At 57.7% G+C, this 23,805-nt stretch overlaps 1 protein-coding gene across 1 annotated transcript in view; it reads left to right on the top strand.

The window, feature by feature from the left end:
- The window catches only part of RERE (arginine-glutamic acid dipeptide repeats), a 257,951-nt gene extending 242,014 nt beyond the window's left edge, over positions 1-15,937 (top strand). Inside the window, exons 12-22 of the mRNA XM_065873056.1 lie at positions 6,881-7,043; positions 7,897-7,989; positions 8,507-8,706; positions 9,513-9,674; positions 10,046-10,159; positions 10,410-11,728; positions 11,824-12,034; positions 12,319-13,039; positions 13,636-13,782; positions 14,262-14,442; positions 14,780-15,937. Coding sequence (XP_065729128.1) covers positions 6,881-7,043; positions 7,897-7,989; positions 8,507-8,706; positions 9,513-9,674; positions 10,046-10,159; positions 10,410-11,728; positions 11,824-12,034; positions 12,319-13,039; positions 13,636-13,782; positions 14,262-14,442; positions 14,780-14,813 — 3,345 coding nt within the window. The 3' untranslated portion in view covers positions 14,814-15,937. The remainder of the gene's footprint in view (positions 1-6,880; positions 7,044-7,896; positions 7,990-8,506; positions 8,707-9,512; positions 9,675-10,045; positions 10,160-10,409; positions 11,729-11,823; positions 12,035-12,318; positions 13,040-13,635; positions 13,783-14,261; positions 14,443-14,779) is intronic.
- The last annotated feature ends 7,868 nt before the right edge of the window (positions 15,938-23,805 follow it).

Genomic DNA, 23,805 nt, shown 5'->3' with positions numbered 1-23,805 from the left:
AGGAACAGGGACTGGCCGTCGTGTTTGGCATAAGCCAGAGACCATGAGAGGTGGGGAATGCAGTCAAAAGGTCTTCTGGGGACAGAGGGAAAGACCTGGAGGAAGCAGTGAAGCAGCTGGGCATTTGTTCTGTAGGCCTCGAGGAGCCTTCAGTGATTCAGAGAGGAAAGTTGACGAGGTCAGAGCTGTGCTTTGGGAGAACTGACCTAGTCTGTGTGTGGGAGGGGACAAGCCAGCCCAGGACCGCAGGTCTGGACATCCGATGCGTGAAAGGTGTGGGACCAGAGGTAGAATCTGCAGGTGGCTGAGGTCAGCAGCTAAAGAAGTGTGGAGCTTAGGAGATCTCCACAATTTTGAGTTGAAGAAACCCAGATCTTTTCCCATTCCTTCACAATGTTCACATGTAGTGGTGGTAATTGTTTAAAGAAAAAAGAAAAGAATTTTTTCTTTCCTTTACCCTGCGCAACTGAGATTTTAAACAGGGGCAGCAGAGTGCCTGGTTCAGGCATATCTCTGAGTGTCTTCACGTGGCCTTGTCGTTTTAACCAGTTACACCCAGGAGGCCTTCCCAGACTTCCAAAGTCTTGCCTTTCCTCCCTTCCCTTCGTCTCTCCAGGAAAGGAGCCGGATGTGGGTAAAGAGGGTAAGGAGCGTCGGGAGCCTGCCCCGAAGCAGGATACCCCCTCGCGTGGGGCTTCCTCCCGCATGGCCTGCTAGGTCAGGAGGCTGTGGTTTTCTGCTGTGAGCCTTCAAGCATGTCATCGTCCTCCCAGATGCACTCCGAGACCACAGAGGTGGTGTTTAACGATTAGCAGCAGAGCCAGCTGGCTGGGGGCTCCTTTAGCGATTAGGGGATTCGGTTGGTTAACAAAAGAAGGAGCCCAGGACAGCATTGCTTTAATTACCAGAGCTGTTGCTGGAAGACAACCAGTTGCCTGCTGGAAAAAGATTTGTAAAGGTGGCTGCCCCTAAAGACAGTGGAGGCAGTGGACGGTTCTACCCAGTGCCCGGCTACTCACCTCAGATGTTCTAAACAGTTGTCAGATTCAGCCCTTGAATCCTCAGGGAGTGAAGGGAAAGAATGACTTGCGTGGGAGTCTGTGACAGGAAATTTAACTGACTTGCTTCACTACCCTTGAATTAGTAGTTTCTGCCAAGAAACAATGCAGCTGTAATTCCCAGGCAGAGGTGGCCATGGAAATCAGAGGGCCTGAGCTCGGCTCCGGTTAGAGCAGCTCTTCCCAGGAGACACGTCCCAGGCAGGCTTCCTAGCACCAGCTCCAGTGGCCACGGTGTCATTTCCTGGGGCCCTGGGTTGGGGAATGAAGCAGCTTGAAGCGACTCTGTGCCATGTTTCCTTCTCCCTCCTGCCCCACTCGGTTTGGGGCCTTGTTTCATAACTACTCATTGCTTCCTGGACCTTCTCCCTGGAAAAACACACTTTTTTTTTTTTTTTTTTTTAAAGTTTTAGATCTCTCCATAGTGGTGGGTTTCTTCACCCTTTTTACCGGGACCACCAAAGAAGCAGCCAGATGGCGACTGAAGGGCATTCTTCAAACAAGTTTTAGCAGGGGAACACCAGTCTGATGCTAATTGGCCATCGGCCTGCTGACTTAAGGCGTTGTGTGGAGATCACTTAGCGGTGCTTGCTCCACATACTCAAGTTAAAATACTCATTTAGCGTCTGAACAGTTAATAATATGTCTTAGAGAAATAAGATAATTTCTTCTGAACGCTTACTTTCTAACCCCTGCAGTGGGGTGTGTCAGTTGCGTGTGAAGGTCAACTGCTACTTCGTGGGGCCTGTCCACCACGTTGTCTGCTGACTGGTAGGTGGCCTTGAAGTGCCTGTAAAATCGCTTCAGAAGACACTGTGTTTATAATGCCGTCATCAGGAGCAGCTCCAGGCCTGCCACTCCATCCCGTCTCTTCTGTTGTCCCCCCAGCCCTCCCCCACTTAGTAGGCAGTGTTTGGCTAGGAGAGGAGGGTGCCTGTTGAAACTTTGGTAAAGGAGAAGTCCCTTTCCCCTCACCAGCAGAAGGGGCACTTGTGGGCGCCCCCCACTGGGTATACCTCCTGAGGCTAGTGCGGGGCACTGACTACAGTGCGGGGACCGGGTTCAGTTACCCACCTGCCTCCCTGCGTGTTCCGGAAGCAGGAGACTGGTTTCCAGGGCCTTGCTTAATACAGCTTAACGGAAGACCAGTGGGCATCGTTGTTTTCTGCCAGTTCACAGAACCGTGTTGTCCGAATGGAAGAGAAGGGAACACTGTTGTGTACCCTGAATGGAGAGTGAGGTGCGCGTGTACAGGGTTATTTACAAAAGACTGAGGCCTCCCTTGGCTTGGAAAGAGAGGACCTGATCGTAGATGGCAACCCTGGACTCGGTGTGCGGGCGGGGATCCCTGGACCTCATCTTCCACCACCTTGGAGGGTTGAGGCTTCTGTGGATGGTTGTAGCAGTAATGATTATGTGACAGTTGCAGCAAATGGGACTCAGTCTTGGGTGGACCCTTAGGCTTCAGCAATGGGATGAAAATAATTGACTGCCTGTTCTGCCTCCGCACTAGCCTCCCAGAGGGCCCGTGTCTGGGGAGTTCGTGCTGGGCTGCGGGGAGAGAACCTGGGGCGTGGGGAGCTTTGCCCTGTGATGGTCCTGGGGACAGACGTGCTCGCTGACAACGAACCTTTGATACTTGAAGTGCCTGCAGTGCCTTCCTCTTCAACAGTCTCTTCTATGCTTTCATTTCCCCAAGGTCCCTTAGAGAGAAGACATGTAGCTCATCTTACTTCAGAAAAAGAAATTATCTTGTTTTTTAATTGAAGTTTAGTTGATTTACAGTGTTGTGCCCATCTCTGCTGTACAGCAAAGTGACCCAGTTACACACGTGCAGACATTCTTTTTTTCATATTCTTTTCCGTTATGCTTCATCACAGGGTAGTGAATATAGCCCCTGTGCTCTACAGTAGGACCTTGTTGTTTATCCATTCTCTCTTTTAATATATATATTTTATTTATTTGTTAATTTATTTATTTTTGGCCGCGTTGGGTCTTCGTTGCTGCGCACCGGCTTTTCCCTGAGAGATGACTTCAGCCCCTTCCTTTGCTTCTTTGCCCAGGCACTAAACCAGTTTAGTTCCTTGAGCCTGTGCAGTTCTGTCCCGAGACGTGAGGCGTGTTGACTGTGAGTGAGGCCTTGTTGCGGGATGAGGTTCGAGCACTGGGGACAAAATGATCATTACAGGCCATTCGTGTCGACAGCATTTATGCCTCTCTGTGCGCTTGCAACGCAAGCAGGAGCTCATTTGCAAGGCTGCCTTTGTGGAGCTGCCTTGTGATCAGTGATTGCCTGTGTTAATGTTTCAGTAAGCTATTGATTTCTGCAACAGCTTTTCTTCCCTGAATTTATGTGCAGTGGGTCTCCACAGCACACGCTATGCATGTTTGATTAAAGTTCAATTGACTTCATTCCTGGTGAGGCCTCGAGCTGCTTCACTCCCTATTTGTAGAACGAAAGCTCTCCCCCACATATTCTTTTGTTTGTGCTCATGACCTAGCCACCCATGCAGTCACCAATATACTGTTTCTAATCCTCCCAGATCTGCTCCATTCCAATGTTTAATCCCTTCCTAGACATTACAGTGGTTGAGAGGCAGCTGATAAAACCTGGTCTGGATTTTTTTCTTTTTCTTTCATAGTCAACTCATTGATGTATGGTGTGCATACCATGTAGATCATAAAAATGCACCCACTTGAAGTGCACAAGTTCAGTGAGTTTTGACAACTGTATACATCCATGTAATATACATCCATGAAATATACATCCATGTAACACCACCACCATCGATGTATAGAACCAGTCCCATCACCCCAAAAGATCTCCATTGCCTACCCCTCATGCTCCAGACTCCAGGCAACCACTCATTTGCTTTTTGTGATTACAGATTTGTCTTTTCTAGAACGGAATCGTACAGTCTGTATGTTCCCTTTGGTGTTTGGCTGCTTTCATTCAACATGATGTCTTTGAGATTCATCCACTGGTTGTATCCATCAGTAGTTTGTTCCTTTTTACTGCCAAGTGGTATTCTTGTGAGTGGGTGTACCATAATACGTTTATCCGTTTTCCCGTTGAGGGGCTGTTTGACTTGTTCCCAGTTTTTGGTTCCCAGTTTATGGAGAGTAAAGTTTTAATGAACACTTGTATAAAAGTCTTCGTGTGCACATATGTTTCTATTCCTTTGGGGTAAACACCTAGGAGTCGAATCATTTGCTAGGTCGTATGGTACATATTTGGCTTTCTAAGAAATGCCACACAGTTTTACAAAGTGGTTTGACCCTTTTACATTTCACCAGCAGTGTATGAGATTTCTCGTCACTCCCCTATCTTCCTGAATTTTGAAATTTATATTCTTTCATTTTAATTTTAACAGTCCTTCAGACTTGGTCATTTTGATCCTTGGAACTCAGATGGTGGAATCTGTTCCGGCTCCTTGTTTAAAAGCTGTTTCTATTTTATTTTACTTTATTTTATATTTGGCTGCGTTGGGTCTTCGTTGCCGTGCGCGGGCTTTCTGTAGTTGTGGCGAGCGGAGGCTACTCTTCTTTGCGGTGCGCAGGCTTCTCGTTGCGCTGGCTTTTCTTGTTGCAGAGCGCGGGCTTCAGTAGTTGTGGCGCATGGGCTTAGTTGCTCTGCAGCATGTGGGATCTTCCCGGACCAGGGCTCGAACCCGTGTCCCCTGTGTTGGCAGGCTGATTCTTAACCACTGCGCCACCAGGGAAGTCCCCATACCATCTTTTGATACTATTTGAAACTCTTTAAGAACATTCATGTGTGAGAAATAGAAAGGATCCCTCATAACCATGTGAGTCAGTAGCGCACACGGACCAGGGCTGTGCAGAAACGTCAGGGCGGCTCTTGTTCACAGCCTTCAGGTCAGACCGAGGTGTGACAGAGACACTGGTGGTCGTGCCTCCCCTCCAGGTTTCTCACCCATTTTTTTTTTTTTTTTTTTTTTTGTGGTACGCGGGCCTCTCCTGTTGCGGAGCACAGGCTCCGGGTGCGCAGGCTCAGTGGCCATGGCTCACAGGCCTAGCCGCTCCGTGGCATGTGGGATCTTCCCAGACCGGGGCACGAACCCGTGTCCCCTGCATCGGCAGGGGAAGCCTGTCTCGCCCATTTTTGTTTCCTTCCACCATCCGAGGCCTCTGTCACCCTTGACCCCTAAAACAACCTCAGCTATAGGCGGAGGTGGGAGGAACAGGAACCACTTTGGATTTCCTCATTCTTTTTTCCAGCCCTGGGATTGGGCCATGATTTACTGCACCAGCTGCCCTTTTGAACTGATGAAGTACGCCGCTCTGACACAGTGTTTGAAGGGTGACACTGACCTGCCTTGGCTTCTGTTCTGTGTTTTCTCATAGGAAAACCAGAGCCAGGTCACTTTTATGTCAGCACAGGTCTCTTAATCCCCTAGTGGATTTATGAGTTTGAGCCCGCCAACAGCAAAAGATCAGTACAGATAAATGACTTTCCAAGTCAGGAGGGTAGGAAGTAAAGAAGCAGGAGCCGGGAGGTTTCTTAGATCGTGACCTAAGGGGCTCAGGATACTCCACTCACCGTGGGGCCCATCATATAGCCTGCATTTGTGCTCTAACATGGAATAGACAGGGTAGAAATCCGAGGGCAAGTCCTACATTTGCCCTTGTTCAGTCACCAACTCATGGAACCGAAAAGGGGGTGGGAAGCGTCCTTGGTGGCTGGTTCCTGGCCTCCTTGGCCTGGGGTCGTGCTTCATCTCTTAAAACACTGGCAGTCCCTAGCGTTTCGTTCAGTGGTGCTTGGAAAGACTAAAGCACAGCCACAGCTCCAAGAGATACAGGCTGTATCTCTTAACCACTGCACCACCAGGGAAGTCTGTTTTAACTGTTTTTTAAACATTCCAAGTAGAGGCACTTTATCTTGGGGTGTTTTAAGAAAACGGTCTTTTGTCAGCCAGGGTTAGTGGAACACAGCATACGACCGTCCCCCACCCCCACCCATGTGTGTACACATACGGTGTGCCTGATGAGCCCCTTGGGGCTGGGAGTGCCAAAAACGCTCTTGTTTTTTTTTTTTTTCAAGTTGCACTTGGACTCATGTCCACTTGCTGTATTTTTTAGAAAGATGTCTTGCCTCCCTTTCTTTTGGGCCATGCGTGAAACGAGGAGCTCCTTTGGCCTGAAACACTGACCTCGTGACATGTGGCCTTTCATCTCCACCCAGCGCCACTGTGTGCTGTGTCCACTCTTAATCTTTTTCGCCAGGCCCCGGTCTCGCCTTCAGCACCCAGTGCCGGCTTGTCCGGGGTGGGCGTTCAGCTGTAGAGCAGTTTGCCTGGGTTTGGGGTCTGTTCTACCTGACCTTCCTCCTGGCCCCAGTTCCTGCCACCTCAGTTGTTTGCTTTGGTTTCTGGAATGGTCTAACTGGCCGGGTATTTCCATGTCGCCCCTTTGTGGATTCACTGAAACGCTGTGAAGAGATCATCCTCTGTGTGTGCGCCCATTCACACACACACACACACACACGCACACGCACAGCTGGAGGATAGGGGTCTTCCTTTCTGTCAGTGAGTTATTGATGCACCTCCAGTGCTTAGAGCAGTGGCGGCATCTGCACATAGTAGGCACCCAGCAGATACCTGTTGAGCAAATGAATGTTCCTGATGTCTAGAAGTTAACGCTCCAAGGGGCTGGCCCCAGTGGCCTGGCAGCTCTGCAGGTGTGTCTTGAGGGAGTGCAGGCCTCCGGACAGCTGTCGTAAAGCGAACCTCTGCTCACGGCGCAAGAGGCAGTGCTGGGGCGAGGGCGCTTCCCTCACAGCCGTCCCTTCTTTCATGCAGGGAGAACTGATCACCTTCTATTACTACTGGAAGAAAACCCCAGAAGCAGCCAGCTCCCGGGCTCACCGCAGGCACCGCAGGCAGGCCGTCTTCAGGAGGATTAAGACCCGCACTGCATCCACGCCCGTCAACACACCCTCCAGACCCCCGTCCAGTGAATTCTGTAAGTGGGGGCTGTGCACACGCAGGCACATGTCCCAGCTGTGGGTGGGCCTGCTTTCATCCCTGGCATAGCTCGTGTGTGTGTGGTGGCGGGGAGTACAAAGCCTGACCTAAGTGTCTCACTGACTCGGGGGATTTGGTAGGGAGAGTTTTGCAAACTATTCGTACATTTAGATTTTCCTTAAACTCAACATCATCTTTTACAAAAATATAAGTCTTGGCCTTGGCCTGAGGCGTTACTGGTGACTTAGAGGACGTTTCCCCTTAGCCGAGGGTGTACTGCACTTGTGTTGTGGCTGCAGTGCGGTCCGATGAACGTTCTCTTCTTCTTCCTGCTACTTTATTGGGATTCTCCTCTTGGTCCCCTGTGACTTGCAATCTGATATGACGGTGAAGCCCACACCTTCTTAACCTCTGAAAACTAGAGTAGTGCCTTGTGGTTCTGCCCTGGCCCAGGGCACTCAGCCTGAGGGTCGCTTATGTTGCTCACGCAAACAAGAAGTAATCCAGTAGGGCCGGAGGGGCTAGGGCTTGCTGGAGAGGGAGTTCCTCAGGGTGTCAGGGAGGGCGTCGCAGGTGCACTTGGCCCTGTTCACGTCCACCAGCTGTGGGCATCGGTGCCAGCCACCCCGGGATTGAGGCGTGACAGCAGCCCCCCCGCGGAGTGGCAGGGCAGACCCTCGGGTACCACCCCTCGTACACGAGTTCTTCGTTCAGAGTGGTCCTTTGTGGCCTGCTGGGCCACCCTGACTGTTGGCTCAGAGCCTGGGGCAGGCCAGAGGTGACAGGTGGTCCCAGTCTTGGCCCAGCTGACGGTGTCTCCCGCCACCCCCTTGCGTGCCCATCGTGCCCAGTGGACCTGAGTTCAGCCAGTGAGGATGACTTCGACAGTGAGGACAGCGAGCAGGAGCTGAAGGGCTACGCCTGCCGCCACTGCTTCAGCACCAGTAAGTGTGGCTTGGTGGGCAGGGTGCCCTGCGCTGGAACGGCCGGGCTCGGCCACTTCCGGCTCTGCGCGTTCGGGGAGTCGAATTGGAGGCCTGTCTGGGCGGTCATTGACTTGACATTTGCATTGTCTTCAGGGTTACTTAGAAAGTTGCAGATCTTTGTTTTACTTGACTCTCCTGTTAGCGTTCGGGACGGAGTGCCGACCAGTGGGTAGGACAGGCTTGTTCAGGGTCGGGGCCTGTGTCCCCTGGGAACCTGCCGCCAGCTCTTCCTGGGTCTCCTGAGATGAGGCGCGGGTGGTGGGCAGTCCTGAAGTCCCCTCCCTTCCAGGGGAGAGCAGGGCGACACTAGTACCTCTGTGGTCTGGGTGACAGGTGTTTGTCCAAGCTCAGCGCTACATGGTTCTCGTGACGCCGGGGTCAGCTGAGCCCATGGAAGGGCCTCCCTGCTCCGATGTCTGTCCCCAGGGGCGCTGGTTGTCGAGGTTGGCACCCCCGCCCCTCTTCCCTTGCACAGCTTCCAAAGACTGGCACCACGGGGGCCGGGAGAACATCCTGCTCTGTACAGACTGCCGCATTCACTTCAAGAAATACGGCGAGCTCCCCCCCATAGAGAAGCCCGTGGACCCCCCACCATTTATGTTCAAACCTGTGAAAGAGGAAGACGATGGGCCCAGTGGGAAACATAGCATGAGGACACGGCGGAGTCGTGGCTCGGTGAGTCCCCGTGGCCAGGCAGCCAGACTGCTTCTCCAGGTTCCTGCTGGGGGCTTGCGCCCATCAGGAGGATGGTAGGTGTGTTTCATTTTGGGTAGAGAAACAGACCCCCCGAAGGTGAAATGATTTGCCCGAAGGCATTAATTAGCTTTTTGCCTGTGGGGCTGGGAAGAGCTCTCTGTTCTCTCCCTCCCTTGCATCTTCCTTGGGGAGCTGGTAGACCGGTGTGACTTGCTGTACCCCTGTCTCTTCCGAGCCCCCATGGCTTTGCAGAAACATGCTGAAGGCCTGGTGGTTTTAGGAGCTGAGCTGCGTTATTTGACAGCTCATCTCCTCGGGTCACTTCCATCCTGTCAGGTGAAATCAGCAAGTGTGTGTGTTTGGATCTGGTGGGAGGAGCGGGCAGTTAACGTGGAGCAAACAGAAAGGGTGAGGTGACTTAAAACTGACTTTAGGTGTAACTGTCCCTCGGGGTAGCTCGCGTAGTAGGGCTGCCCTCCCGACTTCTGCCCTCAGGCAGGCTTGCCTCATTCAGGACAGTCCCTGGAGATGAGCGCTTCCGGTATAAGCTGAGAATCGCCCTCTTTTCCATGTAAACCCGCCCGTTCACCCCCTCCTTGCTTCACTCCGTGGTGACCCCCCTGCAGCCAGGGACAGCCAGGGGTCCCCGTGGTTGGCCAGGGTCTGGGATTTGCCGCGAGGCTGTTGGTGGACCTGCTCTGGAGGCTCCTGCCTGGGACCGGGGCTCAGGTGGCCGGTGTGGGAACCGGGGCCCCGTCTCACCAGCCTCCGGTTGGGGTGGGCAGATGTCTACACTGCGCAGTGGTCGGAAGAAGCAGCCAGCCAGCCCTGATGGTCGCGCCTCGCCCATCAATGAAGACATCCGCTCCAGCGGCCGGAACTCCCCCAGCGCTGCCAGCACCTCCAGCAACGACAGTAAAGCAGAGACGGTGAAGAAGTCGGCCAAGGTGAGGTGCTGGGGCCCACCCTGCCCTTGAAACCCGGGCTGCTGGAGTCGGTGCTCAGCTTCCCCGTGTCCCTTAGTCATTCGTGGAGCCTCCTGGGCACCAGCAGTGCCTTGGCCTGGGGCCTGGAGAATGGGGGTCCACGCGGTTCCCAGCACGGACCTCTGGGGGCCACCTCTGCCTTGAGTTTCCCATCCCCAGATACTTGTTCCTTCCTGGGCCCACTGGCCCCTTCCAGAGCTTTCTTGTCTTCGGGGATGGAGCGTGGCGTGCGGGGGGGCCAGGCGTCAGCAAGCAGCTGTCACCCGCACCCCCCGAGGCTGCCGGCCCATCCTCCCTCAGCCTGAGTCTCCCTGTGGGCTTTCCCGCCTCAGAAGGTGAAGGAGGAAGCCTCGTCCCCTCTCAAGAGCACCAAGCGTCAGCGGGAGAAGGTGGCCTCTGATACGGATGAGGCCGATAGGACCAGCTCCAAGAAGACAAAGACCCAGGTGAGATCTGTGGCTGAGCCGCGCTCATCACCGCTAATGGAAGCTAATGTCCCTTGAGAAGCCCCAGCCCAGATTCTCCCTGGGCACAGGTCATGTCCCTTCTCCCAGGGAGGGGCCTAGAGAGCGGCCCCCGAGACTGGCCGGGTCAGGGCAGGACCCGTGGTCCCCGGAGCCACACCTCGCTGTGTGGCAGGGCAGAGGGCGCCCCAGCTCCCCACTAGAGCGTCCGCCCTCCGCTCTCTGGCCCCAGGAGATCAGCCGGCCCAACTCGCCGTCCGAAGGCGAGGGAGAGAGCTCAGACAGCCGCAGCGTCAACGATGAGGGCAGCAGTGACCCCAAAGACATCGACCAGGACAATCGTAGCACGTCCCCCAGCATCCCCAGCCCCCAGGACAACGAAAGCGACTCCGACTCCTCGGCCCAGCAGCAGATGCTGCAGGCCCAGCCCCCGGCCTTGCAGGCTCCCAGTGGGGCCGCTCCAGCTCCCTCGTCGGCCGCGCCGGGGACCGCCCAGCCGCCCACGCCAGGGCCCACGCCCGCCACCACCGCCCCATCACAGGGCTCCCCGTCGACCTCCCAGCCCCCCACCCAGCCGCAGGCGCCCTCAGCTCCTGCTCCCCACGCCCACGTCCAGCAGGCACCTGCCCTACACCCACAACGGCTGCCCTCACCGCACCCCCCGCTGCAGCCGCTGACTGGGCCGGCTGGCGCCACCCCGGGCCCGCCCCACCCCCAGACCCCCCTGCATGGTCAGGGCCCGCCCGGCCCTCACGGCCTCCAGGCCGGGCCGCTGCTGCAGCACCCAGGCCCCCCGCAGCCCTTCGGCCTCCCTCCGCAGGCCTCCCAGGCGGCGGCCCACCCTCACGCCTCCCTGCAGCCGCCCGCCTCTCAGTCGGCGTTGCAGCCCCCGCAGCCCCCTCGGGAGCAGCCCCTGCCACCTGCGCCCTTGGCCATGCCCCACATCAAGCCCCCGCCCACCACACCCATCCCCCAGCTGCCGGCGCCCCAGGCCCACAAGCACCCGCCTCACCTCTCGGGGCCCTCGCCCTTCTCCATGAACGCCAACCTCCCGCCCCCTCCGGCCCTGAAGCCCCTGAGCTCCCTGTCCACGCACCACCCACCCTCGGCCCACCCGCCTCCCCTGCAGCTCATGCCCCAGAGCCAGCCTCTGCCCTCCTCCCCCGCCCAGCCCCCTGTGCTGACCCAGAGCCAGAGCCTGGCCCCTGCCTCCCACCCCCCCACGGGCCTCCACCAGGTGCCCCCTCAGACCCCGTTTGCCCAGCACCCCTTTGCCGCCGCGGCCCCTCCTCCCATCACCCCTCCGAGTTGCCCCTCCACCTCCACCCCCCCGGCGGGTCCTGGCCCCTCGGCCCAGCCGCCCTGCTCTGCCCCCGTCGCTGCGGGAGGCAGCGTAGCTGGGGGGGCAGCCTGCCCGCTCCCCACCGTCCAGGTCAAGGAAGAGGCCCTGGACGAAGCTGAGGAGCCCGAGAGCCCCCCTCCGCCGCCTCGGAGCCCGTCCCCTGAGCCCACTGTGGTGGACACCCCCAGCCACGCCAGCCAGTCTGCCAGGTATTGGTTCCCGGGAACCGAGCACGTCCGGGGCAGGGACAGCTGGGCACCTGGGGCCTCGACAGGGACCCCAGCGAGACCCGGGCCTTTTTCAGGTTCTACAAACACCTGGACCGGGGTTACAACTCATGTGCGCGGACAGACCTGTATTTCATGCCTCTGGCGGGGTCCAAGCTGGCCAAGAAGAGGGAGGAGGCCATCGAGAAGGCCAAACGGGAGGCCGAGCAGAAGGCGCGAGAGGAGCGGGAGCGGGAGAAGGAGAAAGAGAAGGAGCGCGAGCGGGAGCGCGAGGCGGAGCGGGCGGCTGTGAGTCGGGCGGGCGGCCTGCTCTGCTCGGGGGCTCCAGAGGGCTGGTCCCCACGCTCGCCTCGGGGGTGGGCCGCCACCGCCTGGCGTCCTCTCGGCAGCCACCCACGTTACCTCTGTGTCCCAGATACGCGGACCCATCCGGGCCCTGGGTGCCCTGCCAGTGCAGGGCCTGGACCTCTGCTGGGCCGGGTCCGGGTCTGGGTCTGGGGCACGGAGGGACCCAGTTGGCTGGGCCGGCGGCCGGACACGCCCAGCCCTCACGGCCTCTTTTCCTTTAGCAGAAGGCGTCCAGCTCTGCGCACGAAGGCCGCCTCGGCGACCCCCAGCTCGGTGGTCCCGGCCACATGCGGCCCTCCTTCGAGCCCCCGCCCACCACCATCGCGGCCGTTCCTCCGTATATCGGGCCCGACACACCGGCCCTCCGGACTCTGAGCGAGTACGCCCGGCCCCACGTCATGTCGCCCACCAACCGTAACCACCCCTTCTACGTGCCCCTCAACCCCACCGACCCGCTGCTGGCCTACCACATGCCCGGCCTCTACAACGTCGACCCCACCATCCGCGAGCGGGAGCTCCGGGAGCGCGAGATCCGGGAGCGTGAGATCCGGGAGCGCGAGCTGCGGGAGCGGATGAAGCCGGGCTTCGAGGTGAAGCCCCCGGAGCTGGACCCCCTGCACCCGGCCGCCAACCCCATGGAGCACTTCGCCCGGCACGGCGCCCTCACCATCCCCCCTGCCGCCGGCCCCCACCCTTTCGCGTCTTTCCACCCTGGCCTGAACCCCTTGGAGAGAGAGAGACTGGCCCTGGCGGGCCCCCAGCTGCGGCCCGAAATGAGCTACCCGGACAGACTGGCGGCCGAGCGCATTCACGCCGAGCGCATGGCCTCACTGACCAGCGACCCCCTGGCGCGGCTGCAGATGTTCAACGTGACCCCGCACCACCACCAGCACTCCCACATCCACTCGCACCTCCACCTCCACCAGCAGGACCCTCTCCACCAAGGTGGGGACACCAGGGAGCCAAGGGCAGAGGACGTTGTCGGGGGGCGCGGCTGAGAGGTCTGCGGAGAGCGGGGCTTAGTGAGCCCCTGTCCAGCAGCGCCTGCTCTGCTGGCCGCCTCTGGGTCCTGTGGGTGAAGGGCCCAGGAGGCAGCCCTGGGGAGGGTGCCAGTCCAGCTGAGCTGGGAGGAGGGATGCTGGCTGGGGCAGGGCTGGAATGGCCCTGGGGTTCCTGTGGACCTGAAGGCCACGGGAGGGCCTTGGGCAGCTGGCCAGGCGGGCTCTGCTGATCCAGGGTCCTGGACAAAGCGAGGCTGGGGAGGCTCTGCCTGTGGGCGCGCTGAGGGGGTGGGGGAGGGAGAGGAAAGGAAAGCCATGGCCAGCTCTTCACTTTGTGGCTCTCCAGAGCTCCGCTGTAGGGGCAGGGAGGCCACGGAGGGTGACAGCTACCTTGGGTTGGGGTTGCTGGTGGCCCTGGTGACCAGAAGCCAGCCGTGGAGAGGAGCAGGTCCCTGGGAGTTGCCGCCAACGAGGGCAAATGGCGAGAGGCCCCCCGTAGCCCTGCACCGCCTGCATGTGCACCTCTGCCCCTTGTCCTAGGTTCAGCAGGCCCAGTTCACCCGCTGGTTGACCCCCTGACTGCTGGCCCGCACCTGGCTCGCTTCCCCTATCCCCCTGGCACCCTCCCCAGCCCTCTGCTTGGACAGCCCCCCCATGAGCACGAGATGCTTCGCCATCCAGTTTTTGGTAAGAGCGCGCCTGGGGAAGGGCTGGGGTGGGGTCCAGGGCAGAGCTGGGGTGGTGGTCTGCCGCCACATCCCCGTTCGTTCTTGTATTCAGCACATACCTCCTGAGTGTTGGGAGGCTACTTGGGAACAAGGCAGGCAGACCCCTGTTCCCAGGGAGCTGGGGGTTAGGGGTATAAACGTGTATCGGGAGCCGGGACGATGGTGGGCAGGGAAGAGATAGCGGAGTGCCGAATTCAAAGGAGGGCTGAGGGCAGGCCTCTGTGAGGACCAGTCAGTAGGCTGAGGAGGACGGGGCCCAGGGGCAGGGGGTCCGGGAGCCGCACTTCTCTCTTGCGGGCGGGCGGGGGCTCTGCTCCGGTGCTCCCTGCCGGTGAGGTGGCTTCTTGCCCGTCCCCTTGGGAAGCTCCCTCCAGATCCGAGCTCCTGGCCGGCCTCATCCTGGCCTTTCTGTCTCAGAGGCTGTTCTGTGTTTGGCAGGCACCCCCTACCCCCGAGACCTGCCTGGGGCCATCCCACCCCCCATGTCGGCGGCCCACCAGCTGCAGGCCATGCACGCCCAGTCGGCGGAGCTGCAGAGACTGGCCATGGAGCAGCAGTGGCTGCACGGACACCCGCACATGCATGGTGGTCACCTTCCGAGTCAGGAAGATTATTACAGGTGAGGAGGGGCTGGGAGGGAGGCCAGGCTCCCACCTCCCCGACCTGTGGGTCCCCCACCCCCTCCTGCCCCTCCTGGCTGCACCCCCACTCCCCCCCCACCCCGTGTCGACAAGCGCCGGACTCCTCCCCCTCCCCCTCGGTTCACCCCCACCCCCTCCCCTCTGCTTCTTGTGCCTCCTGTGGAGCTGTCTTGAGGAGGGGAGACAGGGCGGGGGTCAGCGGTGTGGAGGCTGCCCCGGGCATCCGGGCCCTCCAGCTGCAGGCCTACCCAGGCTTGACGCTGATTACTTCTTCCTTTTTTTTTTTTTTTTTTTTTTTCCACCCCCTCTTTCCAGTCGACTGAAGAAGGAAGGTGACAAGCAGTTATAAGTTATTTATTTGTTAACGCTGGCTGTGGAAACCCCAGTTCTTGGGGGAGAAACAGGACTTTTTACATACAATAGGAGCTGCAAAAGCAAAAAGAATATCTTCTAAAGATTTCTTTATATATTTAAAAACCCCACAACTAAAAACGTATCAGCATACTAGTGTTCGTTTGTAGAGAGGATTCCTTGAGACTGGTTTGGGTCTCCCTGCATGACAGTCCCCCAGAAACTTAGTGAGGCCTGGACTGGACTGAACATTCAGAAAACTCCCCTGCAATCTTGGGGTTTGGCTTTAGTTTTCTTTTCCTTCCTTGATTTCTTCAGTAGGTGCTAGAATCCAGTTCACACCCTTCACTGTGCGTGCAGACACACTCAGTTGCGTGTGTTCCAAAACCCACAAGGTTGCCAGATAGGCAGCGTATGAGTTTGGAATCCAAGAGCTGTAATTTTTAAAAAATCTTTTATTTTAATACATTGTAGGAAATCTTCATAATTTGAGGAAGTTCTGCGCATGGCTTTTTACGTCTGTAAATAAATAATTTTAGAACAGCCTTTTTTTCTTCCATAAACTACTATTCTGATCTATTTTTTCCAGCCATGTCACTAATTGTGAATTCCTACCAGCTGTTGACAGAATACAGAGTTGATTTTTTAATAAAAAGTTATATATAATTATCCCTTTAATTAAAGGGAACAGATGGGCGTTACTAGTTACAAACGGGCAAACGCTTGGGACTAGGTTTGGGCGCAGCAGGGAGCAGCCAGGGGTTTGCAGGGACAGTGTTACAAACCGTTTCTTTGTTGTGCTGCTTTGGTTTTCACTTCTGTCTGTTCCCAGCCTGTGCTTTGCCAGCGGTGCAGACATCTGTTAGCTTGAACCTCTCATCTTGCACCAGGAGCGCAGGAGTTAAATGTCCCCCATTCTGTCTCTGAGGGATCGAAAGCACATGTTTCTGTGTGTCAGATTGTAGATTTCCTTATAGATTTCTCTGCACACGCATTTGATTGTCCTGAATGAACTGCCTTTTTTAACATTAACTTGGACAATTTCATAAACAAACATTCTAGAAAATCCAAGAAAACGATTCCCTGCGAGCCACTCAGCACATATGCTGCCAAAGGGATCTGTTAGAAATCTGCTTTGTCGTGCGTGTCGTCGTTTGGATCTTCTTGTGGTGAGGCCAGGCCATCCTTGTCACGGCCCGAGGCTGCTTTGGAGTGAGGGAGATCCCGGAGTTGGTCCGGCTGCGGGTGGCGGCCTGTGTGTTACCCCAGGAACAGGGACCCACGTCGGACAGGGAGACACTTGGCGTCCCGCTCTTCCTCCCGGAAGCAGGACGGGGGTCACAGCCGTGGACGTGGAGTGAGAGGCAGCTCCACCTGGGGGCAGGTGGCCCAGAGAGCCCGCCTCGGCTTTCTGAGTTGCCCGCGAGCTGCATTTTCTCCAGAGCAGAGGGTGGGGAAGTTGGAAGGACATTCTGCACCTGTTGATCACGCTTTCTGCCAGGACGTGACCTTTTCTGTTCCTCTTCTCTCAGCCCTTCGGGGGCTCTTTCTGCCGTGGTGCGCGGAGTTCCCGCCTGGGGGTCAGTGGACGTGGAGCGCGTCTAGGACCGGAGCCACAGAGGGGGCGGGACGAGAGGCTGGCGCTTTGACCCAGAAACCAGCAGGCAATAGCTCAGATTCAGGTTCCGGATTCACACTTGCCTCAAGGGCATTTCCAGTGTCCACTAAAGCCACGTTCGGTTTCCGTTGGGACAGATAGAGGATGGTTTTGTCTGTTGAAAATGTTCGTAGGTTTTTTCTTTCGTTTTCTCTCATTCCATTTCTGCCTTAACTTTAGCTCCTTGGGGGGAGGCAAGCTCAGATGAACACTTTGTCATCGCTTGAGTGGCCGCGTTGGCCAGGGGCATTTGTGTCCCCGGGGCTAGTGACGTGCCATCAGGGCGGGCTCCGCTATGTGGCCTCCACGCCTCTGAGCCGGGCCCCCTCCTGCTGGACTCGGGCGCTCCTGCTGCCCCGGCTCCTGCACGGAAGCCCCCGCCTGCTTTGCTCCCTTTGGGTGGAACGCGACGCCTCCTGCCCAGTTATCCTTTCTCTCCTCTCTCGTCCATTTCCAAAGAAGAGAGAGAGTTGAAGTACTTGGAAGTCTGTACTTGAAAACTGTCTGAAGGCGTTTTCTCCTTAGGTTTTGGTTTTCTCCCCACGTCCCCAGGTGAAGCACTGAGATTCTTCCATTTAAAAACCCACAACCCGAAATCCTCACCTGGTCAACTGCAGCGTGTGTCGGAGGCCCCAGACCTTCACGGTGTCTTTGAAGCCCGACCCCTTGGTCTCCTTTTGGGTTTCCTCCCTTTGTTTGGAGTTGTTTTGCTTTTCCGTGTTTTATGTGTATCTTGTTCACTGTCGTCGGGTTGAGCTTCACTTCGCTGTGGCAGCAGCAGAGCGGAGTGTGCATTCTGATTTGCTACGTTTATATATATCTTGAAGCTAAATGTATATATGAGTAGTTTGCCATGAGATAACACAGTGTAAACAGAGTAGACACCCAGAAATTGTGACTTCTGTGTTCTCTCCATCTGAGTATTTTGTAATTTTTTTGAAATATTTGTGGACATAAATAAAAACAAGCTACACTACAGCGGCTGCGTGTTCTCCGGTGGACTGCGTCTCATCCCTGCGGTGGGCGGGGGAGGCGTATTGGCCGTTGTTCTGACCTGGGTCTCCCCGGGTGCGGAGGCGCAGGGGGATGGTTTGGTTCTCTGCGTTGCCAGCACACTGCTTACCCTCCGAAACAGCTTCCAGAGAGCCCCGTCTGCATCGTCTGGGGGGAAGGGGCTCTCTGGCGGGTACACCGCCCTCGCGGGGAGGCTTTAGCTTGCTGACTCGGGACAGTCAGGACGTGCAGTGGCTCCCCAGGCAGTGGGCATTCAGTGCCCATCCGTGGGCATTGATGAATGGGCATTCATCAACCGGGGTGATGGCGTTGGGACCAGAACGCCCCCTCCTCACTCCTCCCCGTGCCGTTCAACCCGCACCTCTAATTTGTGGACACCCTCCAAGGCGCGTGGGCCTGTGGCTCCTTCTCTGCCGAGGAGAGGTCTGAGCCACCAGCCAGGACAGTGGCCTCCTGCCCCTGGCCGCGCCTCCTGCCTGTCCCCTCTCTGCCTCTCTCCGAGGCCTGCCGGTACCCCCAGCCCGCCTTCAGCAGCTGAGGTGCCCTCCAGGTTGAGGATGCCTCCAAGCCCCATGGGGGAATCTTACCCAGTGACAGCGCACCGGGTCACCTGCAGGGTGTGCGTGTGGCCACGAGGGGGCAGCAGTCACCAGGTTGGGTTCGCGGCATTTCCTGAAGCTTCGAGACTGCCGTTGGAAATTGATATGTGCGACTCTGTATCTGGGGTCTGGCCGTGATGATGGAGCGTGAGCAGCCCCGAGTGCTCATTGTTAGTAAACGGCCTCAAACCAGCCAGGCTCCGTGCGCCTTGTGGTGAAGGCCTGGGGGGGGCGGCACATGTTAGGCACCACCTAATTTAGGGCATGAGAAAGCTTTGCCAACCGGAAGGGCGCAGGTGGCATACCCATCAATGGCCCTAGAGGCACTTCCGTGCCCTCCAACAGCAGGAGCCCTGCTGGGCAGTTTGGGTAGTTGGGGGAACAAAGTGAGGGCCGTGCAGGCGCCATGGGAGGCACATGTGACTGTCGTCATGAGTCACGGATGAGAAGGTAGGATGGGGCAGTGGGGTGAGTGGGTGGAATCCAGGAGCCACCTCTGCTGGGCTCTTTTTTTTCTTTTTTTAAAATTTTTATTGGAATATAGTTGCTTCACGATGTTGTGTTTCTGCCGTACAGCAAAGTGAATCTGCTGTGCATATACATATCTCCCCTCCTAGTTGGATTTCTTTCCCATTTAGGTCACCACAGAGCACTGAATAGAGTTCCCTGAGCTGTACAGTAGGTCCTTATTAGTTATCTGTGTTACACATGGTATCAGTAGTGTATAGGGCTGTCTCTCATGTAGACTGTGCCCTTTATGAAGCTGAAGTTTTCAGTAGGTAGGTGGACGGACCCTCGGCCTGGGCACGGTGGCTCAGCCCCTCTGGTTCCCTGCAGCGTGGACTCAGAAAGTGGCACTTGGCAGGGCTGGGTTCAGGGCTGCCGCGTGGGTCCTTGTCCGTGGTAAGTTCAGGTGAACGGGGCACGTCACTTAGGCAGCACCGGCGTAAGTCAAGGCCACTTATCTGCAGGGCAAGGATACACAGCAGAGAGATCAGCAATGACCTTCCGAGAAGACATCAGATTCCAGGGCTGCGTGCACAGCTGTGCAATCGTGGACACAAAACAGCTGTTGAGGGAGGGCCAGGGTTGCGTGCTTCTGCCTGGACACACTCGGGGACCCTGCATCTGAGCCGCGAACACTTTGCCAACCTCAGGCGAGACCCAGCGAGGTGGGAGGGCACCAACACAGACCCCAGATACCACCCTCGGCCTCTCCCGGCTAACCCGGTCGGTGCAGGCGAGTTCCTGAACTCAGAGCTATGGAACCAAAACAGGACCAGTTAGCCAGACACCTGGGGTCAAGCGAAGGGGCCCCAAGACCAGTGCGTGGGTCTGTCCTGCACTGGAGCTCCGAGCAGGTCCTTCCCAGGGGCCTGTGGGGACACTGAAGGATGGGGGCCCTCGGCCTCCCTGCCCCCTCCCAGGGAGGGTCAGCCAGATGAGCCTGCAGGGTAGGCAGCCGCTGCAAGTGGCTGTCCAGCTGGGCCCGTTGCGGCTACAGGCTCGAGTGGGCCGTCACTGGAGTCCTGGCGCTCGGGGTTGGGCCTGGTGGGGCTACAGTTACCGTTGTCGTGGACGGAGCAGCCCGGCCTTCCCCCTGGGACTCGCCTGCCCTCACTGGGTGTTCTGTCCTGCATTGTGGGCCCTCGGGGGGCTCAGTATCTGAGGGGTCCTTTCCCCGGGTCCTCGCAGGGCTCTCAGCTGCTTCAGCGAGATTCCCCGCCGTGTGTAATTGTTTCTTCTTGGTCTCTCGGGGCCCCCAGGCTGAAGAAGATGCCCGTGCATCGCCCCGACCCAGCTCTGTGCTTCCACGGGCACCCCGCTGCCCCCCTACCCGGGCACCTCGTTCCTGGACCATGTTCCAGCATGGAGGGATGCGTGTGCTCCTTTCCTGTTTGCTGGATGAATGAACAGGCCCCGCAGAGGAAGTTGCCTTGGTGCACTGTCCAAGTGTGCTACTGAGTTACAGGCGCGGATGAGCAGCTAGAAGTGACTTCAGCCCCATCCGGGGATCTGGCCCCTCTGCTGTGGTTCCTGGAGTGACCCCTCCCTCCCCTTCAATTTTCTTAGTCCCGCACCCCACCCCACCCCCAGTCCCCAACTATGCCTGCTACAGGATCTCACAGCCCTTCTGGCTCCAGTCCTGGGCAAAGAGTTTTGGGTGAGATGGGGACAGCTGCTTTACGACTGTGACCTCCGTGAACCCCTCGGGTGTGGACAGCCAGTGCTGCGAATGAGATTAAAAATAGCACTTTAGGGCACGTCCCTGGTGGTGCAGTGGTTAAGAATCCGCCTGGCAATGCATGGGACACATGCCGCGGAGCAACTAAGCCCGCGCATCACAACTACTGAGCCCGCGTGCTGCAACTGCTGAAGCCTGCGCGCCTAGAGCCCGGTGCTCCGCAACGAAAAGTAGCCCCCGCTCGACGCAACTAGAGAAAAGCCCGCGCGCAGCAACGAAGACCCACCGCAGCCAAGAAAAAAAAAATCACTTTAATAAAGGCACTTCTTAGTAGCCCCTTTTGGCCCAGGGAGAATCCCTGAGGCCGGCAGACTGTCTTAGGGCCAGTTTCTTCTGTCTACCTGACCACTGCTTGTCACTCCCAGGTCCCCTCCACTCCCCTTATTCGTTGCACGGGCTCTGCTGCAGGTCCTGCCCCAGAGATGTGAAACTCGGTCCTCACTGACATACCCAGTCCTGGACACCAGGTGGCAGTGTCTCCAAAGCCCAGGCGCCATCCCTCTGTGTCCACCAGCCCGCCTGCCCCCCCTGCCCCCCGTGACATCTGCAGCTCAGGCTGCAGAGAACAGTCAGGGTTCCCCCAACCCCTGACCCCACCCCTCGGCTGAGACGATCAGGGGAGAGGCGTGTGGGTACCACGAGTATTTTGCAAAAGAACTGATGTTTCCTGGAGGCAGGGAGCCGGGGGGCGGGGGGGTGGTGTTTGGAGATGAAGGCGGGGTGTTCTGGGCAAAGGGCAACTGGAACAGGTCATGGCTGGAGCAGGGGCGAGTGATGGCCGAGAAGGGGGCTGGGGGCTGCAGGTGGGGTGGGGTGGGCACAGCCCAGGCGTGGATGTTACAGTGAGGGACAGACGCTCTCGCCCCCGTGCTAGCTTGTACACAGAAGGCCCTCGGTAAATCTTCGATGGGACCCACGACGTACCCTCAGCCCGGATGATTTCCAAGCATCGTGGCCCCAGGATCCCCCAGCCCTGAAAAGTCCCCCTGAGCTACTGCTGCCCTGGGTGCCCCGAGTGTCCAGCCCCCAACGCAGGACACCTGCTCCTCTCCTCCAAGTCTTCCAGCAGGAGGCTTCTCAGTGCCCTCGACCTCACAGCCAGGAAGAGGGCACAGCACACAAACACACCTGAGAGCAGGGAGAAGCCGGGGCGCTTCTGTCTGTTGTGGCAGATCCCAGGGAAGCCAGCTCCGTTCCCTAGAAACCTGTGGCCCTGTGTGATGGGTGTGGGGACACCTTCTCACCCAGGCCCCGTATCCCAGCCCATGGTCCGGGGCTCGTCCACAGCCTCGGAAGCCAGAAATCAACCCGATGATGGCTGTGGTTTCACCCTGGGTTCGCAGTGCCATGCATAGCATGGCCCAGGGGCCAGCGTGCTCCCTCCAGAGGAGCCTCAAGGAACAGGGTTGACCTTCAGGTTCACGGAAGGGAAGGTCAGGTGTGGATTCACGATGCGTGGCATGGTCCTTGTCTTGTTTTCAGTGGTCTTTGTTTTAGTCTCATCCCGGGACCACAGAGCAAAGGTCTCCCTCCCTGTCCTCTGTCCACAGATGGAACCCCGCGCTCCCTCGGGGCGGACTTCGGGGGAGCAAGACCCAGGAGGCCACGGCCAGGCAGGAGGGTGGGCAGCCAAGGCCACGGGAAGGGCCCGGGGGGCTCAGAGGCAGGTCGGGGGTCAGACTTGTGGGGCAGGCGCATGACCCTGTGGGAGCTGGGCCAGCACTTAGTGCTCGTCTCAGGGCCCAGGTCCTCCTTCCCAGCAGAGGGAGGAGCTGTACTTAGCCCCCCACGGGCGAGCGGCCGTCCCTCTCATCACCATCCTCACAGCTTGAGTTTTAAGTCAAGAGAGTGGTTCTCTGAGATGTGGAAATCAAGCGGCTATGGCTCTTGGTGAGTCCCGGGCCTCCTGGCTTGGATCCTGGGTTGTGTCCATGGCCACCTGCTGCGGACAGACCGGAAGGTCAGGGCAGCTTTTTGGAGCCAGGCTGATGCTCTGCTCAGACCACTGGTCCCGAAGAGTGCCTGACTCAGAATGGATTCTTACGAAAGAGAGGCTGACGACAACCCTTCCCTCGTGAGAAAGGGTTCTTCGTTTACTGACAAAGTTCTATGAAGCGTGCCCAGGGTTCGGCAAGCCAAGAGTGAGAAGGGAGCCTCCCATTGGTCATCTTTCTTGCAGATTTGACAATTCCAGGCAAAAACAACCCAGGCCAAGGACAGCCATGCAACACCACGTTTTCTAGAAAATCCAAAGGTCTTCTAAAGCAATATAAATGTGGGGAGGATGAGTCCGGGGTCCCAGAGAAAGCATGGGACTTAAGGAAGCCCAAAGGGGCTGTGTGACTTTAAAAAGTCACCGAACCTCTCTGTGCTTCACCTACACATAGAGCGGGGTATGATGAGACCTGCCTCACTTACCTCGTGACCACGAACGGTAAAATGACATGATGTTTACCGAGTGAGTCCATGGGGAAAGGCCTTACTGATCTCAAGCAGGGCGGGCTGCTCAGAGGAGGTAGAGTTTTAGAGGGATCTTAGTCGATGAATCGGAAATCGATGGGCAGGAAGGAGGTAGAAGGACTTCACCCACGGGAAGAGCACGAGCTCAGGCAGAGTCTGTCTGGCTGAAGAGGGCTGGGTGGCTGCCGCTGCACAGAAGGTGGTGGCCTCAGGGAGATGGGTGGGGCCCAGGTTGGGCGTGAGTAGCTTAGACCAGGTTTCTTAGGCCCTGGGGAGCTATGGAAGGTGCTAAGAGGGAGGAGAGGGGCTCAGACCTGTTTGCAGCTCCCCCAGCACAGGGTGGAAGATGGACGGTGAGGGCAGACTGGAGACGAGCTCGTGGACCAGGGAGCGGGCGGGGAGGAAGGGCCTGGACCCCAGGGGCCCCACGGGAGCCCCCTCCTCTCCAGGAGGGCAGGAGACAGTGGCTGAAGTGGGTCTGGGGGAAGCGTGGATGAGGTGAGAAAGCTGTGGCCCATGTGGGGAGGTGGCCAAAGTCCCCTGCAGGGGGCTGTGGTTTTTGCACCCAACTCTCCCTAACTGGTCAGGACAAGATGGTGGGACACGTTAGCTGCCCATAAACCAGACTCTCCTCAGGAGCTGGCAAGGGGCCGGGACGCCTGTTGCTTGTTTGGGCCTTCTGGTCAGTGTGTCCTGTGTGTCCCCCAAACATCAGGACCGTGCAGTGAGGGTATGAGTGACCAGGGCCCAGTGCAGCGGGTACGACGGTGACTGGGCGCACCCCCCTCCCCGCTCGGCGTGCACGGTACGGGGAAAGGACCCGCCCGGGTGCACCAGGAAGGGGCCCAGCCAGCTCGCGGTGTCCACTGATGGAAGATGACGAGAAGCCCCGTGGCGAAGGATCTCGACACCCACAAGAAGTCAGAGGCTCATCCAGGTCCATAAACAAGCACTGGAAGATGGTGGGCACGGGTGGGCGGGTAAAGTCCAAGGGCAGGATGGGCGTTCACCAGGG

Source organism: Phocoena phocoena, chromosome 1 (genome assembly GCF_963924675.1).
Source record: "Phocoena phocoena chromosome 1, mPhoPho1.1, whole genome shotgun sequence".
Taxonomy (NCBI): Eukaryota; Metazoa; Chordata; class Mammalia; order Artiodactyla; family Phocoenidae; genus Phocoena; species Phocoena phocoena.
The sequence above is the reverse complement of the archived record's forward strand: the minus strand, read 5'-3'. Positions and strand labels throughout refer to the sequence as shown.